The sequence below is a fragment of the Monopterus albus genome, unplaced genomic scaffold (genome assembly GCF_001952655.1).
Source record: "Monopterus albus unplaced genomic scaffold, M_albus_1.0 scaffold19.1, whole genome shotgun sequence".
In the NCBI taxonomy this organism is placed as follows: Eukaryota; Metazoa; Chordata; class Actinopteri; order Synbranchiformes; family Synbranchidae; genus Monopterus; species Monopterus albus.
In genome coordinates this window covers 2921665-2947536 of record NW_018127899.1, presented here as the reverse complement: position 1 = coordinate 2947536, position 25872 = coordinate 2921665, and the positions used below count along the sequence as shown (strand labels likewise).

Below are 25872 nucleotides of genomic sequence, written 5' to 3'. Positions count from 1 at the left end.
TAACTTGTCAGTCAGAATGACATTGTCCTTTTTGGAAATTTGCATGTTAACAAAATTATATGTATATATATATATTCAAAATTTTAAAAGAAGTTCTGGCCTCTTGTTTATTTCTTAAATATGTTTGTTTACCTTCACAATCTTGATGAGCGTTTTCAGCTGGTACGTGTGAAGCTGCAGGTCCAGTCGGTCTGTCAGCCAAATACACACCGCCTTCATGGAGCCAGTATACCATTGCTGTAAAAAACCAAAAAGATCATCACCTGAACTGTCAAGGTGTAAACACCCAACACAGCTACATAGATACCAATGGTGGGGTAGTTTTCCTGTACAATTATGGAATATTTTCCTCACTTCTATGAGTAGTTTTACCTCCAAATCATTTCACTTGGATAATCTGGTTAAACTGTTGGATTCTAACCTGTGCTACTCCTGACTGGTTGTGTGTCTTTACCTGTTCTGTTAGGCTTGTCACTGTGTTTCCAAACCTCTCAAAGAAAACAAATGGCCCAAGCTATGAAAATAAAAAAGTTGCAATAAACTGTAGTTTAAGGTATAATGGCCCCATAACAATATAATTCTCAAACTGCTTCCAAAATTCACATTATAATAAATTTAACTATCCACTGAAAACCATGAACCCTTTTACAAAGGCTGATTTGACTTTGTATTTGACTGTTGTATTTCCCATTCATATCTATACACTGTTTTCATGGGATGGAATCAAGTGGACATAAATTCAGCCTAATGCACATAAGCTTTGATTTTAATACGTAGCTGTGGCAACTCCTGATTGGAACTTACAGACACAAACAAATATTTGAATATACAGTTAAGCCCAAAATTATTCATACCCATACAAATTTTACAATAATATGAATCATTTTTGTGAGCAAAGAATTTACTTTGATTGAAGTAACATACAAAAGTTACAACAGGCGGTAAAGAAGCCCTGCAAAAGATATTTTATGGAATACAATCATTTTTGGTATTTTATTTCATAGATTTACAAAAATGTCATGGCCAGAATTAATACACTTGCTTTGTAATCAACTGCAAAGTCTTTGTTGGCAATCAGAGCCTCCAAACGATTCCTGTACTCAATTACAAGGTTTCTGCATGTCTCTACAGGAATGTTAGCCCACTTCTTTTGCGAAGGCCTCCAGGTCTTTGAGGTTGGAAGGGTTCCTTGCCATCACACAGGTTTTAAGTTCCCTCCACGGATTCTCAATTGTATTTAGGCTTGAACTCTGGCTTGGCCAGTCCAGAACATTTACATCGTTGCCCACGTACCATTTCTTCACTCTGGCAGCTGCTGATTCAGACTTTTAGCTGCCCAGAGCTCCTCCATGGCTGTTTGACTACTGGCTGGAAAAACCCTTCTTCTAACCTTGGCTAGGCGGCAGGCGGGGCTGATTTACAGACTTTGACAACACAGGGTGGAGGAGCTGGAATAACAACAGGGGGGGGGTTTGGGGGGGAGGGGGTGGGGGGGGGGGGGGTCCGCTGAGAGACACCACGTCCTCTCCCACTGTCACTTGATTATGTGGAAATCTTAGGTAATGTCCTTCAAAAGAAACCAGCTGAAAGCAGCTTCACTCAACATAAATAAAAAGTGTTAATGGTGTTACAGCTGCTCTGTGAACAAGGCTGGTCTATGGTTGTCATTCCTGTGTGTTCGCCTTCAGAGTTGATGATGATCATTGTTTTCTTTCTGACAGCTTATGAAATGTCCTCCATCAGTCATGTCGACAACACTACAACACAAGGTCTAAAGATGTGCTGCAACAAAATGGCAAAACTCAAAGAGGGTAAAACATTTACTTATTCAAAGACACCAATTCACTGGAAAACTCCTGAATGCTCCACGTCAAGGGAAGAGTTCATGGCTCTGCTTTGGGAAAAAAAAAAAATTCATCTTCTGGTGCCATCTAACTTTCATTAAACATTCTTCCTTTACACCCTCCACCACCAAACCACAGCTCCAGGGAACTCAAACACACCTTTTTTCACCTGAAGAGTGATCTTCACTTACAACTGCATTCAACGTGCTGCTAGTAAAATGCACACATTGGGTGGCTTTATTCAGTTAATCAAACAAGAATGCTCAGGGAAATTGCTCTGACACAGTAATGACCCATAATATTCAGATCTGCTTTAAGAGCCGCCGGCAGACTTAATTTCACACTGACAAGAACTGTAATTACCTTCTGATTTAAGAGAGGAAAACAGTCCAAAGGTCATTTCATGCACTTGACAAAAGCCAAAACACATGCGTGATAATTCAGTGGTCGTGCTAATGTTTGATTCCATCTATTGTGAGAGTGGCCTCTGATCACCTTCACACTGCCTCCTTGTAATTATATTAAACTAATGAAGCGTTTTTTACTTATCTAAGTAGAAATGTACCAACTAAATGTGAGACAATGCATGTTAACTTACAAGTGAGGGTTCAAGTTTAATCATAGGTCCTGATTTTATTTCTTTGCTGCCCAGACAGAACAAACACAGAAGGTTAGGAAACATCTGAAGTTACCAGCCGCTCACACGCTGGGCGGCTTTTCATAAATCATTCTGAAACAGAATTGAACAGCTTTCAGTTTGTTTTTTTAATTCCAGTGCGCTTAGTGAAGCATGATTTCCAAAGGCAGCTGTCACAAATTACACAGATCAGTTACTTATGTATGGCAGTTTTTTTGTTTTGTTTTACTGGTATGTCTTATGGCTGATCAGGCTCTCTGGTGTCACTGAGCTTTCTGGGCTCCCTTTCTGCCACCCTCTGTAACGTGGAGGGGAAACCAATATAATCTCGAGTCCATAAAGTAAAACACTGGACTATTTCTTCCACATGGACTATTTTTGTCCAGCACATTTTGTTCACCCAGGCAGATATCTGTTCTCATGACAAAGACGGTGAATGGAGGTCGGAGTTGGTCACATCTTACTTTTATTGATACAAGTAAAATCAGCTGTTGTTGAATCTTTCTAATTTGGCTGTTCACATTAAGACATGGTGTGTAATTTTACGTTTACTTTTTATGGCTGAAAACAAAATAGGAAAACAAAGTGATTGTCAAGTGTATTTATGTATTTTAACTAGTGAAAGGAATGTAAGAGTTTAGAAGTTATATTAAACATTTCTTTTATATACAGTGGTGTGAAAAAGTATTTGCCCCCTTACTGATTTCTTATCTTTTTGCATGTTTGTCACACTGTAATGTTTCAGATCATCAAACAAATTTAAATATTAGTCAACGATAACACAAGTAAACACATCATGCAGTTTTTAAATGAAGGTTTTTATTATTAAGGGAAAACAAAATCCAAAACTACAAAGCCCTGTGTGAATAAGTGTTTGCCCCCTAAACCTAATAACTGGTTGGGCCACCCTTAGCAGCAACAACTGCAATCAAGCGTTTTCGATAACTTGCCATGAGTCTGCCACAGCGCTGTGGAGGAATTTTGGCCCACTCATCTTGGCAGAATTGTTGTAAGTCAGCCACATTGGAAGGTTTTCGGGCATGAACTGCCTTTTTAAGGTCATGCCACAGCATCTCAATTGGATTCAGGTCAGGACTTTGACTAGGCCACTCCAAAGTCTTCATTTTGTTTTTCTTCAGCCATTCAGAAGTGGACTTGCTGGTGTGCTTTGGATCATTGTCCTGCTGCAGAACCCAAGTTCGCTTCAGCTTGAGGTCACAAACGGATGGCCGGACATTCTCCTTCAGGATATTTTGGTACACAGCAGAATTCATGGTTCCACTTATCACAGCATGTCTTCCAGGGCCTGAAGCAGCAAAACAGCCCCAGACCATCACACTACCACCACCATATTTTACTGTTGGTATGATGTTCTTTTTCTGAAATGCGGTGTTACATATACGCCACACATAATGGGACACACACCTTCCAAAAAGTTCAACTTGTGTCTCTTCTGTCCACAGACTATTATCCCAAAAGTCTTGGGGATCATCAAGATGTTTTCTGGCAAAACTGAGACGAGCCTTTATGTTCTTTTTGCTCAGCAGTGGTTTTCGTCTTGGAACTCTGCCATGCAAACCATTTTTGCCCAGTCTCTTTCTTATGGTGGAGTCATGAACACTCACCTTAACTGAGGCAAGTGAGGCCTGCAGTTCTTTGGATGTTGTTGTGGGGTCTTTTGTGACCTCTTGGATGAGTTGTCGCTGCGCTCTTGGGGTAATTTTGGTCGGCCGGCCACTCCTGGGAAGGTTCTCCACTGTTCCATGTTTTCGCCATTTGTGGATAATGGCTCTCACTGTGGTTCGCTGCAGTCCCAAAGCTTTAGAAATGGCTTTATAACCTTTTCCAAACTGATAGAGCTCAATTATTCTCTTTCTCATTTGGTTTTGAATTTCTTTGGATCTCGGCATGATGTCTAGCTTTTGAGGATCTTTTGGTCTACTTCACTTTGTCAGGCAGGTCCTATTTAAGTGATTTCTTGATTGCGAACAGGTGTGGCAGTAATCAGGCCTGGGTGTGGCTAGAGAAATTGAACTCAGGTGCGATAAACCAGTGTTGTGACAGGGGGGCAAACACTTGTTCACACAGGGCTATATAGTTTTGGATTTTATAAAAGACACACACACACACACACACACACAGACTGAGTGTGAAACAAAGAGCGTTATCCAAGTTAGGCACATCAATAATTTTACACTGACCCCCCCGTTGCCCCCGATGGTTAGAGCCATCGGTTGAGGTGGCGCCACAGATGGCTGCCATCGGTTCTGTACCGGAAACAAATTCCTTGTGCGTAACATACTTGGCCAATAAAGGTGATTACTATACTTTTCAGAAAATAAAGTGCTGAAGCACATGACCCTTTTTGTTTGCTCAGTTTTAACACACTTTGTGGGTTAATGCTTCTATATTGCTTTCATTTCTTTTGATTGATGTTAAGACATAATGCAAAGCACTGAATAGCCTTTAGTTTGAACTAAACAGATAAACTTGTCTAATGTGCTGTGTGTCATGTATATAGTTTTTCTTCTATTCTGTTTGGAAAAAAAACTGGGAACTCCAGGACAGTTCCAGTCATTCCCGGTCTGTGGCACATTTCCTCTCCCTCCTCACTCTTCACTAAACATTGTTACGCTGGGATCAGGGCTGGGATCAGCTCACCTGACAATCGCCTCGCACTCTGAGTTAACAGATGCTCCAAGATGTTTAAATTAAAAGAAGATATTTCCTGCCCCTGTGATGATTTCTCCTCATTTCTTCCTTCCCTTCCTCCTCCTCCCTCTTTCCACCTGCTTAGTGAAATATTTATTTAGACTCTGGGAGCCGAGTTTCCTTTGAGCGGCTAATCAGCTGCCTCGCCGGCCACGTTAACTGTCTGGGAAATTGAGTACGAAGGCTCCTTAATTGAGCCGATTAGAGGATGAGAGTGAAAACAGATGGAGAGAATCTGTGGGGGAAGGAGGGTGGAGAGTGGTCTCCTCAGCACGGTGGGTCTGCGTTAGTCCTGTCAGTAAAATGTTTCCATTTAAATACGTGACACATATTCTGGTGTTCAGATAATAAAACTGGACTTTTGTTAAAATGAAGTGCAATTTTAACCATTAAAATCTTATTTTAAGTGCTAGAATTAACTCCTAAATTATATAAAAAGGTTGGCGAGGTTAAATTATTTTCATTTGTATTTGTCAGCTTCCTTGATTTCAGTGCAAAAATGTGTCTTGTTTCAAGATGCTCACTTTAATTTCAACAAAATTCCTGAATGTAAATAAAAGCTCTGAGTTCCAAGCTCCTAAAATTAAGTGTGAAGATTGTGTTCTCTCAGAGTGAATACAGGCTGTCTTATTTCAAGACGCTGACTTCTAGAAATGTCCTGACAAGTGGCACAATCTCAGACACTTGATCTTCTTTTCAACACAATCTTGAAGGCTGAATGTGAGATGGCTTCTTGTTAACAGATCCATGTTTCTTGTTTCATCCTGTGAGCTGGTGATTTGGCTCCTAATGTGAAGAGGATGGAGCTGTGTGTGTGTGTGTGTGTGTGTGTGTGTGTGTGTGCGCGCGCGTGCGTGAGGGCATGTATCACACTCTTCATCCACACAAAGACGCCCCCCCGGTGAGCACTTGTACACAAACAGGCACGTGATGTGAACATGCACATGCAGAAAAAAAAATTCCAGCTGTGTGCCCACGCCTGGGCTGCATCTCGTTTCTCGTCTCTGTAACAGCCTTGTTCTTCTTTATATTTGCCCATCGACAAACCTACTGTTTAAAGAAATGGCACCATAAACGAATTTGTCTTGGGCTCACTCAGACCCACGTAAATAAGACAAATGCAATCCCACAATGCTCCTGGCAGGGGTCCCGATGCTGCTGTATGAACATGGGGTTTACTTTCTTTGTCACACACAAACTGTATGTTGAAGGGCTGAGTGGAGCCACTTTGAGGCCCTGCCGTCACCTCCTCGGTGCATGACCGGGCGCTTCTGAGCTCCATTAGACTCATTCTCAGTAACCCTCCCCTTCTCTAAACACACACAAATCAGCACAATGTAGCTTGAACCACTGCCATGATACTCCGAACCCCCAGAGGCAGCGGCAGGCTGCAGAAATCCATCGCTGGGTCCGTGCTGCTAATGTACATGAAGGTCTGAGCCGTCATGTCTGCTGCACCGACTCACGGCGGTGAGCTGAGGCGTGTTTGACAACTCCGCTAAACTATTCTTATAAATCTGACTTGTGGAGGGGCGCAGCGCACAAAACGGACAGTGTGGGTTGCAGGGATGGAGAGATGGATGTAAAGGTGGAGGTGCGAAGGGGTGTTTTCAGCTCCTGTGGAGCCAGCCGACACCTCTCCGTGTTTCCTAAGTGATAAACAGGTCAACAGAAGCGACCCGCTGCTGCGGAAACTGGAAAATCAAACTCGCACCAACAGTGTAAACACCCGACTGCGAGCTCCATTTGTAAAGCTCTGTATAAGCTGAGTGCTTTCACATAAGCATGTGCAGTATATCATGTGAAAAATTCACATTTGACACTTTTTATATCTGAGTTTCTAGGTAAACTTTATCACTGCTTCACCCTGTGGTTCTTCATGGAACTACAGGGACAATAAGCAGGAAATGGAGACCAGACAGAGAGGACGACAACCACTGGGAGCCACAGTGGGGGGAGGAAACAACAGAGGTTGAGAAGAGAGGATGTGACTGGAAACCCTTAAAAATGACAAAATTAAAATGGAAAGCAGCAGGTAAAAAGTTGCTTAGCATCCTAAATGTGTTTGTAGAAGGTTGTGGCTCATGTTTCATGTTTTTATCTTATCACATCTTAAGTCAAGAATAAGGCAATTACGTTGATTTGTTTATCCTGTATATTTTTCCATTCTCATTTTGTATTTTACGTCAAGAAAACTTTTTTTTTTTTTTCAAATTTTATACAGATTGAGTTTAGAAAGTAGATGTTTGAGGGCTGTAGCTATGGCACTGGGCTTTCTTATCCTCAGTTTTGGAGATGTTATTTGTCCAGCCATAAGTAGAGTTACATTTCCTATGTTCACTTGCATGAACACCACAGGTGTGCTCAATTTGAAGTCAGCACAACCTTTAAGATCTCAAACCTTTGTCCCAGTCAGATTTCTTTTACAACAAGAGCGAGCACTCACATCAAACACCTTCTCGATGTAGAGTTCATTGTTGACGCGGTCTCGGAGGATGTCCTGGTTCTGCCGTACAAAGGTGATGTAGGTGTCGGCCAGATCCATCCCCGGTTTCTGAAGGGGGGCAGAACACAAACAGGCCTGAAGAAGGGTGGAGGCTGAACATGGAGAACAGTGTCCGACATTCACAGTAGCCTGGTGTTAAAAATGTGAACATGCATGGTATTTATGGTGCACATCTCACTTCACCCATGCTGTTCATAAGACCTGGTGGTACATGATGATGTCTGCACGTTATCATGTACAACAGGGAAGCCTAAAATGTTTCATTGCAGTGAGATGGAATATAATGACAACAGGAAGAACTAAATAAAAATAACCTGTTTCCCCACAGAAATGTACCAAGCCTTTGTGTGGTTTTGTTAACAATAACAGTGGTTTACAGCCCAACAACACAGGGACCAATGTTCAGCATCACCTGCTGCTTGCTGTGTGAACACAAGACAAAACTAATTTACCTTCCCTGTGTTGGGAGTAACAAGCAGCTGTTGGAGCTGTTAGACCAGAGGAAACAAACTGCTGTGGCAGCAGCGGCTTGTTGGGCGGGCAGAGGCCAGATCAGGGGATGTGAGTAAACCCTCTTCATTCACCCTCCCTGTTGTCAAGGGAGATTACAACTGTAATACTTATTGTAATTGCTTTGACATCTTTCACACCCGTTTTCTCTAAGTCGGCATGCGTGGGCCCCGAGGGGGTTGTTGTTCTGCTACAGCGCTGCTGAGCACGACATGTCGGGTCCCCCGTGGAAAAACAAGGAAACGGAGCCTCAGGAAACCTTTTGGCTTCACTTAAAGGCAAAAGGCAGGTTGGACACAGATTACAAATTTGGCATTGTAACCTTTTGCTCAACAAAAACAACTCAAAGGAAACACAAACTGTCACATGCTAATGTCAGAGGGAATAAAAACCGGACCATCGAGTCGCCTCCGTCACAAACAGCATCAGGTTCCTACATTTGGGTTTCTTATTTTGACAAGCAAAGAGGCAGCTGTGGGGAAGTGGACAAGCCAGGGAGCAGACAGACAGCTCCCGCTCTCCACAATGTCTCACTGCAACAGAGGTGACTGACAGTTTGAGATTCCTCAATAACATCTGTGGTACGTAAGTGCAAATAAACGAACCGGAACCGCTGTCTAAGCACAGAAGTCAAGCTCTACATTTGTACTGGGGTGAGGGTTTGAAAGGTCATGTTTGACTGCAATGGTACACACAGATCAGTGCCCAAGCTGAAATAAGCTAATGCATCAATTAGCTGACAGTAAAGTAATTTTGACAGTCAATTGTCACTTCATGTAGTAGTTAGTGCTGTCGCCTCACAGCAAGAAACCAGGTTTACCCAGGGCCTTCCTGTGTGGACTCTGCATGTTCTCCCTGTGTGGGTTCTTTCTGGGTACTCCGGCTTTCTCCCACAGTCCAAAGACATGCAGATATAAAGAGTGATAGTGAGAGTGTGTGTGTGTGTGTGTGTGTGTGTGTGTGTGTGTGTGTGTGTGTGTGTGTGTGTGTGTGGTTGGTTGTCTTAGTGTCAGCCCTGTGATAGACTGGCGACCTGTCCAGGTAGACCCCGTCTCTCGCCAAGTGTCAGCTAGGATTGGCTTCAGCTCCCATATTCAAGATAAGCTGTATAGATAATTGATGGATGGATGAACTGTCCTTTATTTCTAAAGTACATAACTAGATCATTCCCTGGTTGTAACATGCAGCTTTTTCTGTTTGTGTGTTCTAGAAACATTCAACATGGGGCAGCGTAACCTGTCTGACAGCTATGATGACAACAGTCTCAGCAGTTGTTTCAGAGGGCTCTAACAGCGAGTGACAGTCCGGGATCAGTCAGAGGCACCAGGCTGTAATTCAGACGGACCACTGGATGAGAAAGCCTGCAGATTCCGGGGGTTAAAGTAGGGTCACGTGGCTTCAGGGGGATCTGTGTGTCTAATGTTTATCCAGAGAGAGGAGGGGTCAGGCCCAGTGACTGACAGGCCTGTCCGATTCCCCATGATGCTCTGTAGTGGGTGGAGAGGTGAAGGTGTAGAAGATCAAGGACCACTGTCAAAACCTTGATGAGAATTAACCACGCGTGTATTACTTGTTGGCATCGGCCCCTCACAGACCGGTAACAATAAACATGGAGGAGAGCAACGACAGCGATGGGGTCAGTGGAGAGACTAGGACGCTTCACATGGTGGACATTTGTGGAAAAGCTTCTGATCAAGCCAAACTGGAAGAAACATAACCCAGCGGTTTGGAAGGAAATTGGGCCATTTAACCGTCGCACACACGACCTGGTTGTTATTCTTGTGCGCACATGGCTCACATTTCAGTTAAAGGATAGGTTTGAGATTTTTGAACTTGGTCTTAAAACAATATTGATGCGCCCATGTGTACGTGAGAATAGGTCTTAGTAGCTACAAGTTTTCCTACTCTCCACACCGGCCATGACAGTTTCCACCCTTAAGGCGACTACACTGTAGGAAATGGGCGACAGCGTAAAAATGTGCTCCAAAGAGTCAATATCTTTTTAAAGGAACAGTCTAGTTCCCCACCAAGCTACAGCGGAGGGATACGTTCTAGTAGCACTGTGTTTACTTCGCAGGCTATGCTTAGAGTTAACTTTAAGTGAGTTTGCAGGTTTCATAGTTGGTGTATTTTTGCAGTGTGTAGTTTTGCGACACCAGTAAAACCTGTTTCTGAGTCTATTTTGTGTGTGTGACATGTCAGAGTCGTTCCAGCCTCATCTGCACCTTGTAAGTACAAGAACTGGTTTGTCTGTGTTTAACACACTGGGTGTTAGAACAAGTGATGGGCAAAAGCATTTTACCGATTTCACCTGAGAGACCCTGACAAGACTAAGCTGTAGCCAACAGTGGTGAAAGAACCTGCACAAAGCCTGGACCTCATCCTGATCAGCACCTTTGGGATGAACTGAAAGGCCCAGACCTCACCAACACCAGGGCTGGGCCTTCGCTCATGCAACAGCAGATCAGTGTTTATGGTTTTGGAATCACATGTTCAGTTACCACATATGGGGTCAATGTGTTGTGTCCAGAAACTTTAGTAAATTCTCCATACGAGGACAAGTAATGTGAATTTGGATGGTAACAGTTATTAAACTCAACTTTTAAAAATATATCTGTACAAATGTGGCACAAAATCTGTACTGTAACATTTAAGTGTGTGTGTGTCACTGGTAACATATCATTGCCCCTGCTGTCACTTGAGACATCAGTTTTCTCCTTCCCACCCCCTTAAGGCTTAGTCCCAATCCTTTACCTGTTTTCTCTTATTCCGACTAGGTGACAAAGCAGCACGAGTGATGGCGGCACAGTTCCAGCCACTGAGATTAAGGCATGAACACGACAGAAAAGAAAGACAAACAAAAACCCCCCACATATAAGCAGCTCAGTGCTCTTGTCACGCTCTGCCCTCCCTGCTTGTTTTGTCTCCTCCACTGTTTCTTCACTTGTAGCCAAACACCACTAATCCCCTGCGCGCCCGGATAATGGCGGCCAGGTTACTCAACATTTGACAGCATAAAAACTGAGTGTAAAATGAAGCAATGCTCAAATACAGACAGGGAGGGGTAGAGGCCTAAAGTGGCAGGACGGAGGAGAGGCCTGCTGATAATGAGCGGTTAGCAAGGGAAGAGGGCAGTGAAATGCCAGGTAATTACATACTGCTACCGCCCCATTTCCTGTCTGGGATTAATTTCAATTCTGCCAGGTGCACACTGTGTGTGTGGAAATATGTGTTTGCATGTCGCAGCATTAAGTGCCTCTGTAATTTAAAATAACTATGTTAATGATGCATAAATACAGGGGAGAAAATATCGACTCACTGTCAGTTCACTGTGAATGTTTAACTGTTCATGCAAGCCGTTAAACGTAAGATAAAGGATCTCATGGATCCACAGCTGCAGCCACGAGTCAGTTCACTGGTAGAAAATGAACCTCAGCTATTTAGAAGCAACAGTCATCGACATGTTCTGGTTCCACCTTCTTTAATGTGAGGAGCTGATGCTTTTCTTTGTCAGACATGAGAATCAGCTGAGTCTCTGTGGATCTGCTGGTTGAACACAACAAGACGTGTGGAGACGCCACCTTTGGCTCTGGAGAGTCACAGTGGGACTTCTTACCAGTGTCTGACATTCTGGGGACAAACAGATCAATCAGATCATCAGGACGATGATCAGCTGATTGATCAGTGGCCCTGCTGGTTGGGTCCCCACTCAGTCAGGAGGCTTCTCTCATTTGTCACCATCTACATTATATGTAGAGTCTCAGCGTGCCTGCGTCGAGAATTTATCACATGCAAATTGTATGAAAATTACATTTTTACATCTTATCCTCCATATAACCTTTAGCACGTGACAAACTAAAATGCCATTTTTCATGATGGCAATTTAATCTGGTGTCCAAAACAGAAGAGTGCATGGATATTAAAGCACACGTTAGGTGAATATGTTGCTCATTACAGCCTTAGTTTCTTATTTCCAAAATTTCATGTAAAACTTACATAGTGCAAGAGCAAAAGAGAAAAGATCTTTCTTTAGTTCCTGGGAAAGAGAAAGGAACGGCAGGTAAACTGTTTTACCATAAGAGAGTCAAACAACGATTTGTTCTTGGGGCATCTGTTTTTACTACACAAAAACGGTTGGTCGGAGTCAAACCGTGGACATTGCGTATACGTGGTCGACGGACCCATCGACACCCAGAGCTCCTCAGGCAGGAGTTGGTTAATGTTTTGAAACAGTGCATGGCCCTGCAGGATGGTGTTGTGTTGAAGATGGTGAGGAGCCAGTGATGATGATCGCTCTTCCAACGTTTGTGTTCCTGCTCTGCCAGTGTGCATATGTGTGATGTGAGCATATGCGCCTGTCAGTCACTGGTATCTTGGCTGTACAGGCAAACACGTCAGTGCTGAACACGTGCGAGTCAGTGTGAGAAACACATGGAGCCACTCTGAGTCTTTACCGTGTCGGTGCTGCATCGTAACAGTACTGGTAAAGGTTTGGTACTGAAAGTTGTAACCAAGTTCAAATCAAGTATTACAGTATTTCTTCTGAATGCTGTGAATACTGAAAATTCTCCATAGGGGAATTATTTAAGGAGTGCTGTCTCTACCGCCTAGAGAACACCTCAAAGTTCAAGCTGAAAAACATTCCTACTAGCATCAGCAAAAAGTTGATGGGTGGCTAAAGTTTAAAAGTTGAATTTGTCAGGTAAAGTACAACATTCCCCTCTGAAATGTAGTGAAAGAAAAGCAGAAAGTCTCTAAACACTCCAGGGGAAAGCTTCATCTGTTCGTGACAAGGTGCGTGGGCAGAGCCGTCTGGCGAAGGAGCTCTGAGGCCCCGCCCCCTGCTCGTCATCCCACCTGGAAAAGAGGCTTACCTGCGTCAGGTTCCCTTCACACAAAAGACCAAACGGCCAAGGTAGCAGTTACACTATAATTTCAGGGGTGGAGGCGACTGAAGGGGAAGTCTGGATGTGAACCAGAGAGCATGATGGGATTGGTGGGAGGTACCGTGGCAGGGCAGAGGATTAGGGAGGTTAATTGAGGTTGTTGTGTCAGTGCAGGATAGTCTTACGTCTGCTGTTTTCATCAAACGCAAAGTGTACAATACAGAAGCATGTGTTTGAGGGCCAGGAAAAACACAGTTTTAGAATATTCTTACTAATTCATACCTATGAATCAAGAACTGAATGACTTAAAAATGCTTTTATTATTTCATACATAGTTTCCATGTCTGCTGAGAGGATCTCAGAACTTTAATTGGCTTTGATTCAGTCGTAAAATGAAACAAACGCAGGAGCAAGATGAACTGTCCAAGTACTTCGACAGTACTCGAGGGATTGTGGGTGGAAGTGTGTGACGTTTTGGTGAAGTGTTGTTTCAGTGGCACGCTGCCGGGGGATTTAAATTTTAACACTGCTCAGAAGAAACAGAATCCATGACAATAATCATTAACATGTTGGTCAGAAACATGCACATCCCTGCTCTGGTCATCGCTCACTGTGGCTGTAAAAGTGTTGATGTTACTGGTACGCAACGCATTGCCGATGTGTGTTGTACGTGCATGGTTATATGTCACGCTGGACATCACGTTCAAGGATAAAGTCCGTCATTTTCTATATTTTCAACAATCCCCAAACCGACTAAACTTCAAACAACCGTAACTTTTTACAGTATCTGTATGGTGTCTGTGTGCGAGCTCTCTGCTGCGTTTACAGTCCGCTAGCTCCTTGCACTCTCACCCATGTGCAGTTGACTCTTGCGTACGTCAGACTCTGTAAAAGGTTCTGATCATTTGGAGCTTTTGAGGCAACATTTTTAACAAATTTGCAGATCTGGTGTTAGGTAAACATGTCACCCAGTGCAGCGGTGTGTTTCACTGATGTGTTAATTAAATTTTTTTTTTTAACAACAATGGAGGTCTACGGTACAGAAACAAGCTGAGCTAGGCTGAAGACAGACACATCAACTGTATGGTGATTGTTTAAAGTACTATTATTACAGAAAATGACCAACCATCCTTCAAGTGCCTCTAACACAAGTTGGCATTACGCTGTTTTTTTAGTTCAGTGTATACTGGCAAAGCTGCCATAATAAAGGGCCAGCTTAATGCCAGTACAGCTTTATCTGTCTAAACAAGGGAAGCAGACAAAGCCAGGCTAGCCATTTCCCATTTCCAGTCATGACTGTCCTTCTGTAGAATATGAGCGTATACGTTGTTTCTGCCAGCAGGTTATTACAAGGAACTGTTACTTGTTATAGTTTGTCAACATCTAATGACCATATCAATTATTACACAAGGAGAGCCTAGTTCAATTCCAGTATGTGGCTTGTATCAAAGCCTAAATGAGCACTTTGTCTAAACATAGCCAAATGTTTTCTGTAGCAAAACAAAATTAAGCCATGATGGTTTTATAATGTAATGTTATATTTATGACAGTTTCCAAGATGATAGAGTTCCAGTAGCTTGCTGCTCACTAGCCTGTTAGCTAGCCATCGTGTGTATGGCTGTGTCCGTGATGATAAAAGTCCACAAAGCTTGGTAGTTCAACATATGTCGTCGTTAACATTGGTGGAATTGTTGCAATTCCTTCTGTGACCGTAGGAGCGCTATTTAATGAGATGAGTCATATGAGACAGAAGTGGTGTTGCTCCAAGGCCAAAGCATCTGTAACATTAATGAAGATTTACTCCAGGTCTGAGACAGAACCTGAAATCTGTCCGATGTGTCACATGATGTGTTCTTCACCCAGAAAGGACACACTACTGGCTAAGAAGTGAAATTATCTACTGAGAGCATCCAGATTATTTACCGTCTTTTTTATTATAGGAGTCAACATTTCATTACAGCCCAATTAACCCTAGTATGAAAGGAAAAACAATTTTCACTTTTCCTTTTCTATGTATTAATTTTCATTTTGGGTGTAGTTGGCCGCCACAGTGTTTTGGACAAACTGATTTTGAAATATCGTTAGTCCCAGTGGATGCTCTTAAAAACTGTTCATATTCATATTAAAGAGATGGAAAACATGCAAAAACCCAAATCACAGAGGAACTGTACTTTGTTAATTTTGAGCTCTTAATCACTTTAGCAGACGAGGGGTCACTCCATCTCAGAGATCTAATTCTGAAACCTCTCCCTGCTTCACACCTCCAACATCGCCAAACGTTAACGCCTTATCACCTCGACACTGTAACTCCTGCATCGTACACGTCGCTGTCTCCTCCTCCCGCTGGCCTCGCTGCAGCCTCTGATCTTTGCCACGTCGCCGTCATTCATTAACTACTCCACATCCAAACGCCACCGCCGCCCACAAACAGACACCAGCAAAACTCATCTCCAAGGACAAGAGTGCAATTAATTAGGCTTGTTGTGTGATCTTTGGCTCTGGAGCTGCAGATGGAATAAAAACCCTCTTTATCTTTCACACGTTTAACACTGTGTGATCACAAACTTAAAAAAAACAACAAAAAAAAAACATACACACACACACAACAAGCACATGACTGAATGCAAAGACTGGCTGCTTTGCATTTCCAGGCTGCTTTAATTTTCACCCGATGCTTCGACTGACTGAATGCGGATGAAAACAAAAATATGCAGAGCGACGCCGACGGGCAGGGTGAACAATAAAACAGCAGGCAGATCGATGGACTCACAGGGGCTTCCACATATTTGGCAGCTGCTTTCACCTTTCAGGGGGAGGCAGCAGGAGGAGGAGAAGAAGAAGAATGACACTGAAGTTCAGCTGGGAAGATCTGGTTTCCAGCAAATAACAGGTTGCCTCTGTGAACGGTGAAAGAAACAGCTCGGCGCTCTCTGTTTCCAGGAACAAAAACATGGCTACTCACTGTGAAAGAGAGGATTGAAGAGAAGAATGTCCCTTCATCGTATCTCGAGAGCTTGGAGAGGACGCCGTCTAAAACACCGGCAAACTGCAGACAGAGGGGGAGACACAAGAACCAATTACTGCCTTCATCTTCCCTTCATTTGCAGCTTTTAGAAACTTTTGATCCTGCGGAAATATTCTCTGAGTCTGTCTGTAAACGAGTCCTTAACATTTTACTTTCTAAACAAAAGAGTAAAAAAGTGGCAGAACAGGATGAATATTTTAACTTGTTTCATCCATTTATATAAAATCAAGTGATACTTTTATTGATATTAAGTGACCAACTTTATTCTGTCATCTCAATCCAACAACCTAATTTGAAAATTATTTTTAAAAAAAGCAGCAAGACCAAAGCTTAGCTAAATAACAAATAAAAATAATCCTAAAAATTAAAATAGCCTAAATGAAAAAAGCTGAATTAAAATAGTAATTAATAAGTCCATAAAAAGTGAATAAACCCATAATGTCACTAAGAGAAAAAACACTATTTTTAAAATAATAATAAAAAAATAAAATAATAAAATAAAAGAAAAGATACTTAAGAGTAACTATATTAATATGTAAAAAAAATCCCTCAAAAAGAAAAGAAAAACAATGAAAAAAAAATCCATCAAGGAAAAAAAAAATTCTAATAAACTCCATTATAATTTCTAGTTAAGCTTAACTGCCCTGTAAAAAAATTAAATACAAATTGAAGCTAAAGACTTAACAATGAAAGTGTCCCTATCAAGAAAAAGGAATATAAAAACAAATATGAAAACTGTCAAAAAAAAACTAAACAAAACTTAGGATCTGACTGAAGGATAAATAAAAATTTACCTTCGAGACAAGTGAGGAAATCATTTCTTTGTAATTTATTATTTTCAGAAAAATACAAAAAGGCTAAAACTGACTCCTCGCCTCCCTGATACTGAACAGCAGTATTGTCGGTGCTGCAAAAGACAGAAAGAAAAACCCACAACACTTGGTATGAACATAGAGTCTTCACGCGCATGTACACACACACGCACACACACAACCCTCCTGACACAGTGAGGCGTGAAAAACCTTCCCATCTGTGTAACGCTGCCGAGTTAAGCAGCTAATAGGACCATTATGTGGCTGAAAGACATTCCCGTCCGCACTGGAAAAGCGAAGGAATCTGAAGGATACTTTTTGTGCGCCTCCCTACAATTAGAGCAGCCTTGTATTTCTCTAAAGCACCGGTCCAGCTGCGAGGACCAAAGGCTCACACGAGATTCAATTAATCCGCCATTTCATGTCTTGTTTGGCCCCCCCAAAACATATTCATGGCACCTTTTCCCTTGAAGGAAGGGGAGAAAAAAGGCCGGTGCTGAGAGCTGAATGGCAGCAGCAGCAGGGGAGTTCATCTCCTGGCGACAATGCCCTTTCACTGGCCGTCTAAAAAACACCCAAATTAAAAATTTCAATCAACAAAGCGCACAGATCGCTGACAAATTGAGGGTCCAGGGAGGTCACCCTAATTTTGTTTTTTCCCTCCACAGGTCCACAAAATGGGAGCTCTCTTTCTACTCTGCGATTCTTCTTGACAAATCTTGAGAGCTTTTCTTTTTTCCTCTTCTTACCTCAATTAACATTGCTGCTTTTGTCTTCTTTCTTTCTACAAAGGCAGCCGTAAAAATCAGAGCAGAGAAGGAGAAATAGTTTGGTCTTTGCCATGTGTGCAGCAAAAACTGAAAAGAACAATTATTGCTTTTAAAAACACTTATGTGGTTGCTGAGCTGCAGCCGCTACTGCTCCTCGAGCTCTGCGAGGTTTCTGAGATTCTGCTCCGGGTCCCATGTTCAACACGACCCCCAGACAACATTTAAATGACCCCAGCAACAAAAAGACAGCAGACAAATTAGCATTTTCATTGATTTCAGTTGATCACCCCAGTTTAACAGGGGTCTGCGACAGCACAGTTTATTAATTTAGCAGAAGAGTTTCTCGCCTGGATTAAACTATCAGATTATTCACATCATCCTGCTCGCCCACCAGCTGAACTCCACACCAGGGAAACCTGGCCACAGTTTTCCCCAACAACGAGAAGGAGAAGAGGGGCGGCAGAGTTTGTCAGTAGTCTCTTCTACACTGCCTGATCAAGGCGGGATTATTGCGCCTTATTTGCCCCCATGCCATTGTTTAAAAGGTACCAAGATGGGCATGTGGGGTCAGTGTTGACCCTGTATTCTGCCACCAGAGGCAATAAAACTGGCACAGCAGTTCAGCTCGGCCTCAGTGTGAAAGGGGAGAGGCATCTTGTAGGGTTGTGAAGTTTTGATTGAATTTAAGTTCTAACTTTGCTCGTTATAAAGAGACTGTGACCATAATCGTTAACATGTTGTACAGTGTGCACAACAACAGTGAGTATGAAGCATGTCGTAAGTGCGGGATGAGCAAAAGCACATCTCTGCTCTGCTGACCTGACGCAGTGTTACCAGCCTGAGCTGTATTTACAACGTGCGCTACATTTATACACACAGTTGTGTTTCCCATTAAACCTCATGCCAATATAGAGGAATCTGTCTAGTGGGGAATCAGAAGTAGTCGACTGCTTTGCTGCAGATCAACTGGTGGCAGAAAACTGACCACCCAAAGGTCAGACTCATGTCTCTGCAAGACCCTTCAGACCTCTGGTCAGGGGTCAGAGATCAGGAGGCCATATTCACAGTATCTACTAGTGACTGAACATGCATCAGCAGAAGCACACTCCAGGGTGTCTGCTGATATGTTTTAAGACCACAAAAACAGACCTGATAAATTGAAGCTTCACAGTGTGGACCAACCTAGAAGACTGAGCAGAGACCAGGGCTGCATGTCAGACCCTGGTCAGCATCTCCAAGTAACCTAGGTAATACCTGCTAGAGGCACATTTCCTGCGACAGATCGCTCTGCGTTAACCACGACACTGACATGTGTGCCCAGTGCTGCACTGTGCAGTCACTCCTGTGCAGAAAAGATGAAGGTCAAACTGGATTTTGTGCTGCATTCACTCGAGATGGGAATTTTCACAGTGAACCTTTAGGCTGGAACAAACTTGTAACTGAAGTTTCTACTGAGGACCATGTGCAGGTGTGATAGGCTACATCTTAGTAAACCTCAGTGAAAACAGACACTGAGGTGCATAACTGTTACAACATTAAATGGTGATGATGTAGGCAAATATGTATTTCATCATATCTTTGTCAGTTTGTGCCAGATAGCAAACCTGACCTTTGCTGCAAGTCAATTTTGTCACTAGTCTGTTGTGGCTTTCTCTCCCATTTCACCTGAAGGCACCACAGGATGTTAAAAGTTGTTAAAGGAAAGTAAATGAAAATGAGAGTGACTGAACACAATGGTGAGTTAAGTTTAAATTACACTTTACTTCAGCTGGTGCCCGAGGCTGCAGATCTTTAAAGTCACTTTTTATTTCTGCAAGTTCTTTAGGGGCAAAACGTAAACATATCCCAACCTCCTCAGTGTTATGCAGAAATAAATGGTAACTTTATTAGTAGATCGCCGAGATTCTCTCCATATATGGAACATAATATCAGCTCTACTTCTTGTTCCTGAATTTGTTCCCAAACTACTGTTGCAGCCCATGAATCCATAGCCGCCTCCGACTGATCCCCACCCAGAAAAGAAGCACAAGGACACAAAGTCTTGTTTAAAGCATGATGTCAGCTCTCTTTTAGATATACATGTATTAATGGTTGTAGATTTGTCAGTGCAGGCTGCAGCTCCTGCTGAGGTTAAATACTTTGTGTTGACCGATGCCTGTTACTTTACAGATTCATTATAGAATCTATACTTACTTTCTCGCTGATCTGTTGGTATGAAATTTTAAATGTGCAAAACAGGAACCAGTTAGTGAACTTCATCAGGGCAGTGAGAAAAGTCACTGGTGAGCAGGCAGACGTTCAGCAAACAGATCATACTGTTCATGTGCAGAGGTGTGAGAGGGAGAGAAGGTGATGAGGCGATGGAGGAACTTACCCATTGTTTGTCAATCTGGGTTTCAAACAACGATGAGCAGGACACATGGACATGAGGGAGGGGGAGGACATGAGACAAGGAAGAGAAGGCAAACAGTCGCATTAATAACACATCAGCGACATTTAAAACCTGTATGACAGCTCAAAAGATCCACCTCCAGACTTATGACAAGATTTAAATTTCCACAGAAGTAAGGATGAAATATCTTCTGTGATTCTCCCACTTGTGTTTTCTGTGGCTGGTACAAGTTTTTTTTTTATTTATTTCAATTTCCATCATAGTTTTGACCTTGAATCAAACATTTTATCTTAAAGGTCGTGTTTCCTGCCACCAGACAGGTTTTATAGTGACAGTGACTGAGAAAGTCAACGTTTGTAGTACTACACACAATCGTGGTATTCAGCCGTAAAGCCAGCGGAGAGCAGACGAGTTGTAAAAGCTTTTCTCCCTTTGAAAACTCCTCAGTATGATTCATTCTTCAGTCAGAAACTGAACATTTAATTGCGATGGCCTAAATGAAGTTCAGCCTGACAGACTGAATGTTTTGTGGTGAAGAAACCTTAGTTAAAACATCTGTGGCTTTATCTTGCATTGTTTTAATCTGGGAACATTTACACTCCAACAGCTCCACACTGCAATCCCAAATCAATGACACTTCATTATTTCCATGTCTGCTACAGAGTTCTCATGGCTAACAGTTTGTAAGTTAGCTAAAATTAGCTCCACCTCAACCAAATGCAACAGTAAAATGTACATAACCACAACACGTTGTGCTTGTGCTGTATATGTGGGTAGCACAATCCACGGGTCACAAATAGAAATGTTACTGCAAAGGAAATTTAATTAAGTTGTGGACTGTGATGGAATATCTCTCTGCAGCAAACTGTCAGAGAAGGCAGAACAAATCTAAAAAATGATGGTCAGAGCTGCTGTTGCTCTATTATTCTGCACGGTAAGATGCACACTTCGTCCCTAATCCAGTGTCCTTATCTGATTATTACCATTTAGCTGAATGTGCATTGTTGTACTGAGATTACGGTACCACCAATCCTGTTGGCTATAGTGGTGTTTCTTGTAGCTGCTGTTAAATTAATCAGTTAACTGATTAATCAGCTAATCGCGTCAACTCTACACTACAACATGTACTACTTCTAAAGTCATTTTTATAAGACAGGTCAGTATTTTCTGAATTGTATGGAATTATCAGAGTATGAATGCTGTACTGTAACCCCCTAGTTCTCTCGTTAAATTTGCTTTCTTGTCTTGCTTGTTTGCCTCCAATTATTTTGAAAATATTCTGTAAAAATATTAAAATACAACTGCAGAGCCTGTCTGTGTATGGATGTTTTTTTATGTGTAGAAGCATGGATGGTGCGTCTCTGCAGGCAGGTATTCAGTGTGTAGGAATAAATGGACCTGGGGTGTTTTGAGCAGCAGCGGCAGCTCAGTGGAAGCTGGAGAAGAGCGGAAGCTCAAGGTTAAGAGAACAGTGAGCTTAGCTCTCTGACAAGACTGTCAGCAGCCAAGGGTTTTGCTCTCGGCGATGCCAAGGCTGCCGCCTCACACAGGCTTCACGGTCACCCATTTAACAGCCCATGTCGAGCGCTTGGCTGTTTCAAGTGAACACAAATGCACCTGGACTCCCCATCTGCTGATGGTTGGAGGGAAACAGTCACATTCTCGTGGCCGATCTGACAGTTCGGCTTGACCTGTTCAGTGCGAGGCTGAAAATAAAAGACGACTGAAGGTTTTAGAAGTTGACGCACTTTCACTCTGTGAGGAATGAGTCTCTGATGGTGAGCTGTGAGATGCAAACTGAAAAATACATCCATCCACTTAAGTGATTTAGTATAATAGTCAGCCAAGACTCATTTTTCTACAAACAAGAAAACTATTCTGCCATTAGGGAGATAGTTTGTCTAGTTCCAAGTTCAGTTTCTTTTCTGGTTTCAAATTATTTCCAGAAATGAGTTGTAGTGTTTTTAAATGTAACAATATGATGCCAAGATCACGGTCTGCAGCAAGTGTAAGAGCAAAATCTGTTCATTTCCATGTAACTGCTAAAATAAAGGGATTCAATAATTAAAGATGAATAAATTATATCCACATTTAATCCAGTTAACCTGCTGAAGTGACCAATCCACATCTTTCTCTCAAACCACCACTCACTGCTCAGTACAAACTCAACCTTGATGATCAAGTGCCCACATTTCTACTGAATGTTACAAGCTACAAAAACACTTTGAACACAGTCAAAAGATGAGGGACAGACACACTTGGTATCCTGACCATGCGCACGTTTTCACTCGATCTAAAACAAAAAACCTAAAACAATTCCTGTCGACTGAACGAGGAGACAATGCCATGAACACCACCACCTGCTCCCTTCTCTTTGCCCCTCCCATCACATCCTGTTTCCTATTGATGACGTAAACTACAGGTACCTAGTTGGAACAAACTACAAACTGCAGCCTCCAACCAGAAGCTAGCGTTAGCTGGCTAACAATAAACGTGCCAGTCCAGTAGAACACTCTGGTTACTGCTGATGTTACACAAAACTCCAGTTACTCCCAAATTAAAACCATACTAATTCAACACAAAGGTAAAATCCTGACCGTGCCAGGTGGCTAATGATATCAAAACGGGTTAGTTTTAGATGTTAATACATCCAGAAGGAAGAACGCCACATCTGAATCCAGTCTGAGCCCTTGGGCTGCTTTTAACCCTCCTGTGGATAACAGTTACAGTGAGTGTGTATAGATGCTGCAATACTACTGACCAAAAGGTATCTAACACAGTCACAGCAAGTAAATGCTTAGGAATTGCAAACCATATTGAAAGTGCTGAACTTTGAGGGAACAAAGAGTCCAAAATGAAAGCTGTATTAGCTGTGTAGCATCATCTAATTGTACCTAAGCCTGCTGCGGGAGTGAACTGCTCCACAGAATACATGCAACATGGTTATACAGTTAATCATTTCTTGAATAAACTGTTAACTTACTGTCTAGTTAGCAGCCTGGCCAGGTAGCTTGCTAACTCCCAGTTAGAAACTAGCAAACAGGTAGCTAGTTAATAGGCCTCTAGTGAATCACCCTTTACTGTGGCTCCCCTGCCTGAGCCCCCCAGCCACAGCAGCTCCCCTACTAGTCACCACATGACCAAACCTTTGGCATCGTACTCTTTCATGAGAATTGCCGTCTTACTCAACCAGGACTGCATTCTCCTGATATGCTGTTGTTTCCATCGGGGGGATTTGTTGTCTTCCACACATCACAACCACAAATCTAACCATCACTGGCAGATGACATGTGGTCTAATCTATCTCAATAACAACCAACAACTTTGGGACTCAATAAGACATTAAATGAATGACTGAGATTTATTTGTTTTAGCAGTTACAGATCATTCAGATTTGGTTTTACCTTTGTGTTAAACCTACAGGAAAAAATCCACAAAATGAAGCCATGTTCATTAATGTGGTCAATCACATCACTGGTCGCTTACTTCCTGACCGGTGTCCAGGACGCAGAGTTTGGAGCACTGGTTCTTGGCGTCCATCAGCACATTGAACATTGTGCAGACCGACAGCGGCACCCGGAAGTCTGTTGACTTACTCGCTTTCTGCATTTTGGCATCAAATGCAGATTTTGTTCTGTAGGACAAAATACAAAGAAGGTTTGAGGGCTGTTTTTACCCAACATGACAAACTGTTTAGTTTCCATCTTTCTAATATTAATGAAAGGAATTCATAAAATCAGGTGTGAGGTACTATATAAAAATAAAGAAGACACACGAGAAGGCTCGAGACAGATGTGAACCCAGATCCAGGTGCAGGGAACTCTGACCTCTTGACGCAGGCCTCCATCATGTCGCTGGCCATCAGTTTGAGTCTCTGCTCCAGATGTTTGGCAAATTCAGGCTCCGGCCAGTGAAGGTCCATTACAAACATCTGCAGAGCGTCCAGCTTCCAAAACAAATCCTCCGAAGTGGCTGAGCCGTTACTGTGGGGAGGATGGAGTATCAGACAAACAACATTAACAACATTTAAAGGTTTTTCAACATGGCTAGATCTTCTGTGATGTTCTTTCATTCTAGCATACTCTTATTTTGGTAACATGGTGAAGCAAGTGTGAGGATCTCTACTCAAGGAACAACTTTTTACTACTCTTCCTACCTTCCCCTGAGGTGTTGCTGAAATATTTTTGAAAAACTGAATATTTTCAAGCACAATTTGGAAAGCAGAGTTTACTTTAGAATCTGTTGTGCTTCTGCAAATGGAACCTTTTCATTTTGTTCTGGACTTTTCAGAGAAAGGTACACTTTCTTTAACCTGTTTACTTTTGGTGTTTTGCTATACATCTGTTAGTTACTTTCAACAGCTTATACATGGATGTAGTTGCGCCTTGCTATGTTTGAGCTACATTTTTACTTATTTGTTAAAGAATTATTGGTATGTTGTTGTACATTGTGCCCTCTCTTTTGAAGGCTGATGCTTTGCTCTCTGCAGCTGTTCTTTTTGCATCTGTAGCTGTAGATGGTGGTGCCTTGCATGGGATCAGTCCCAGAAAGTGTTTAAGCCACTTCGCAGACAGACATGGTTTTAAATTTACTTCTATGTAAGTCAACTTGCAGAGCTTGAAAAATCTGCACCGCAAAGATTGTTCTCAAACAACAACGTTCTGACATGTCAGTCATCTGTGTTTGGACGATAATGCAGTTGTGAGCAGGGACCTGTTGGAAAACTCTCTGGATTGGTGTGTTCAAGAACACGCCGACACCTGTGGCTTAACAGTCTGCCGTTGAAGAGAAAAATCTGGAAATACTTCAACTTCTTATGTATTTTCCAACTAATTTCCTTAGAAGTTTCCTGGAAAGCACCATGTCATTTGGTCCAACATGTCTGCTATTGTTTTCTGGCAGCACGGGTCACAAATAGAAATGTTACTGCAAAAGAATATGAAATTTAATTATGTTGTGGGCTGTGATGGAAAATCTCAGCAGCAAACTGTCAGAGAAGGCAGAGTAAATCTAAAAATGATGGTCATAACTGCACAAACATGTAGGTTCACTGGTATGATCCTGTCTTCAGTGGTACATTTCTACAAACAGTGGCTCAGAATCTTCTGCTGAGGAAAAACAGAAGACAAGTGTATTCAGGTTCTCGTGTGCTTCTTCAACAGGTTTTGGTAGTTTTTGGTGTAGAGCTGTGTGCTTTCAGTCAGTAAACACTGCACCAGGCTGAAACAGAGACAGATGGACGTCTCCCCGCCTTCTCCCCTGCGCACAGGTTACACAGCAACACATGGCAACGCTCGCCGCCACCGACATCCAAGTGTACAGCGCCCAGCTAGAGTGACGGCCACAGGAGGATGGGGGAGGGAGGTGGTGGGTGACAGAGGGGTTACAACAAGCACCACTCACTCCCTCACTATTCTCACTTTGCCTTTAAAAGACTGTTACCTTAACAAGTGGCGCACAGGAATAAACGCTTTGGGCTGAATCTGTGGTGCAATTAAATGCTCGGTGGCTATCCCCCTCAAGTCTAATTAGTGGTGCTCTTCTCTGAGCGCACTCCGCCCTGCTCCCCGGGGAACGGGACGATCCCACTCGCCCGTCTGTGCTCACTAATGAAGTGCCAGCTCTTTTCTCTTTTTTTTCATTGGATCGAGGAGGGCCAAGTGAAGTGAGGTAGAGAAACAGTGTGGTCTGTGTTGCCTCTGATGTCTCACTGATTTCAAAGCTCAGTATATACTGTACAGCAATTATCTTCATTATTGATCACTCCTTATTTTTGGA

The 25872-nt window shown here is 42.6% G+C and overlaps 1 protein-coding gene across 1 annotated transcript in view; it reads right to left on the bottom strand.

Moving 5' to 3' along the window:
* Nucleotides 1-25872, bottom strand: part of cadps2 (Ca++-dependent secretion activator 2) — a 166801-nt gene that overhangs the window by 2460 nt on the left and 138469 nt on the right. Inside the window, exons 20-27 of the mRNA XM_020593378.1 lie at nucleotides 23922-24077; nucleotides 23581-23728; nucleotides 20077-20091; nucleotides 16915-16977; nucleotides 16058-16141; nucleotides 15866-15898; nucleotides 7640-7747; nucleotides 133-237 (exon numbers count right to left, since the gene is read on the bottom strand). Of these exons, the coding sequence (XP_020449034.1) occupies nucleotides 133-237; nucleotides 7640-7747; nucleotides 15866-15898; nucleotides 16058-16141; nucleotides 16915-16977; nucleotides 20077-20091; nucleotides 23581-23728; nucleotides 23922-24077 (712 nt within the window). The remainder of the gene's footprint in view (nucleotides 1-132; nucleotides 238-7639; nucleotides 7748-15865; nucleotides 15899-16057; nucleotides 16142-16914; nucleotides 16978-20076; nucleotides 20092-23580; nucleotides 23729-23921; nucleotides 24078-25872) is intronic.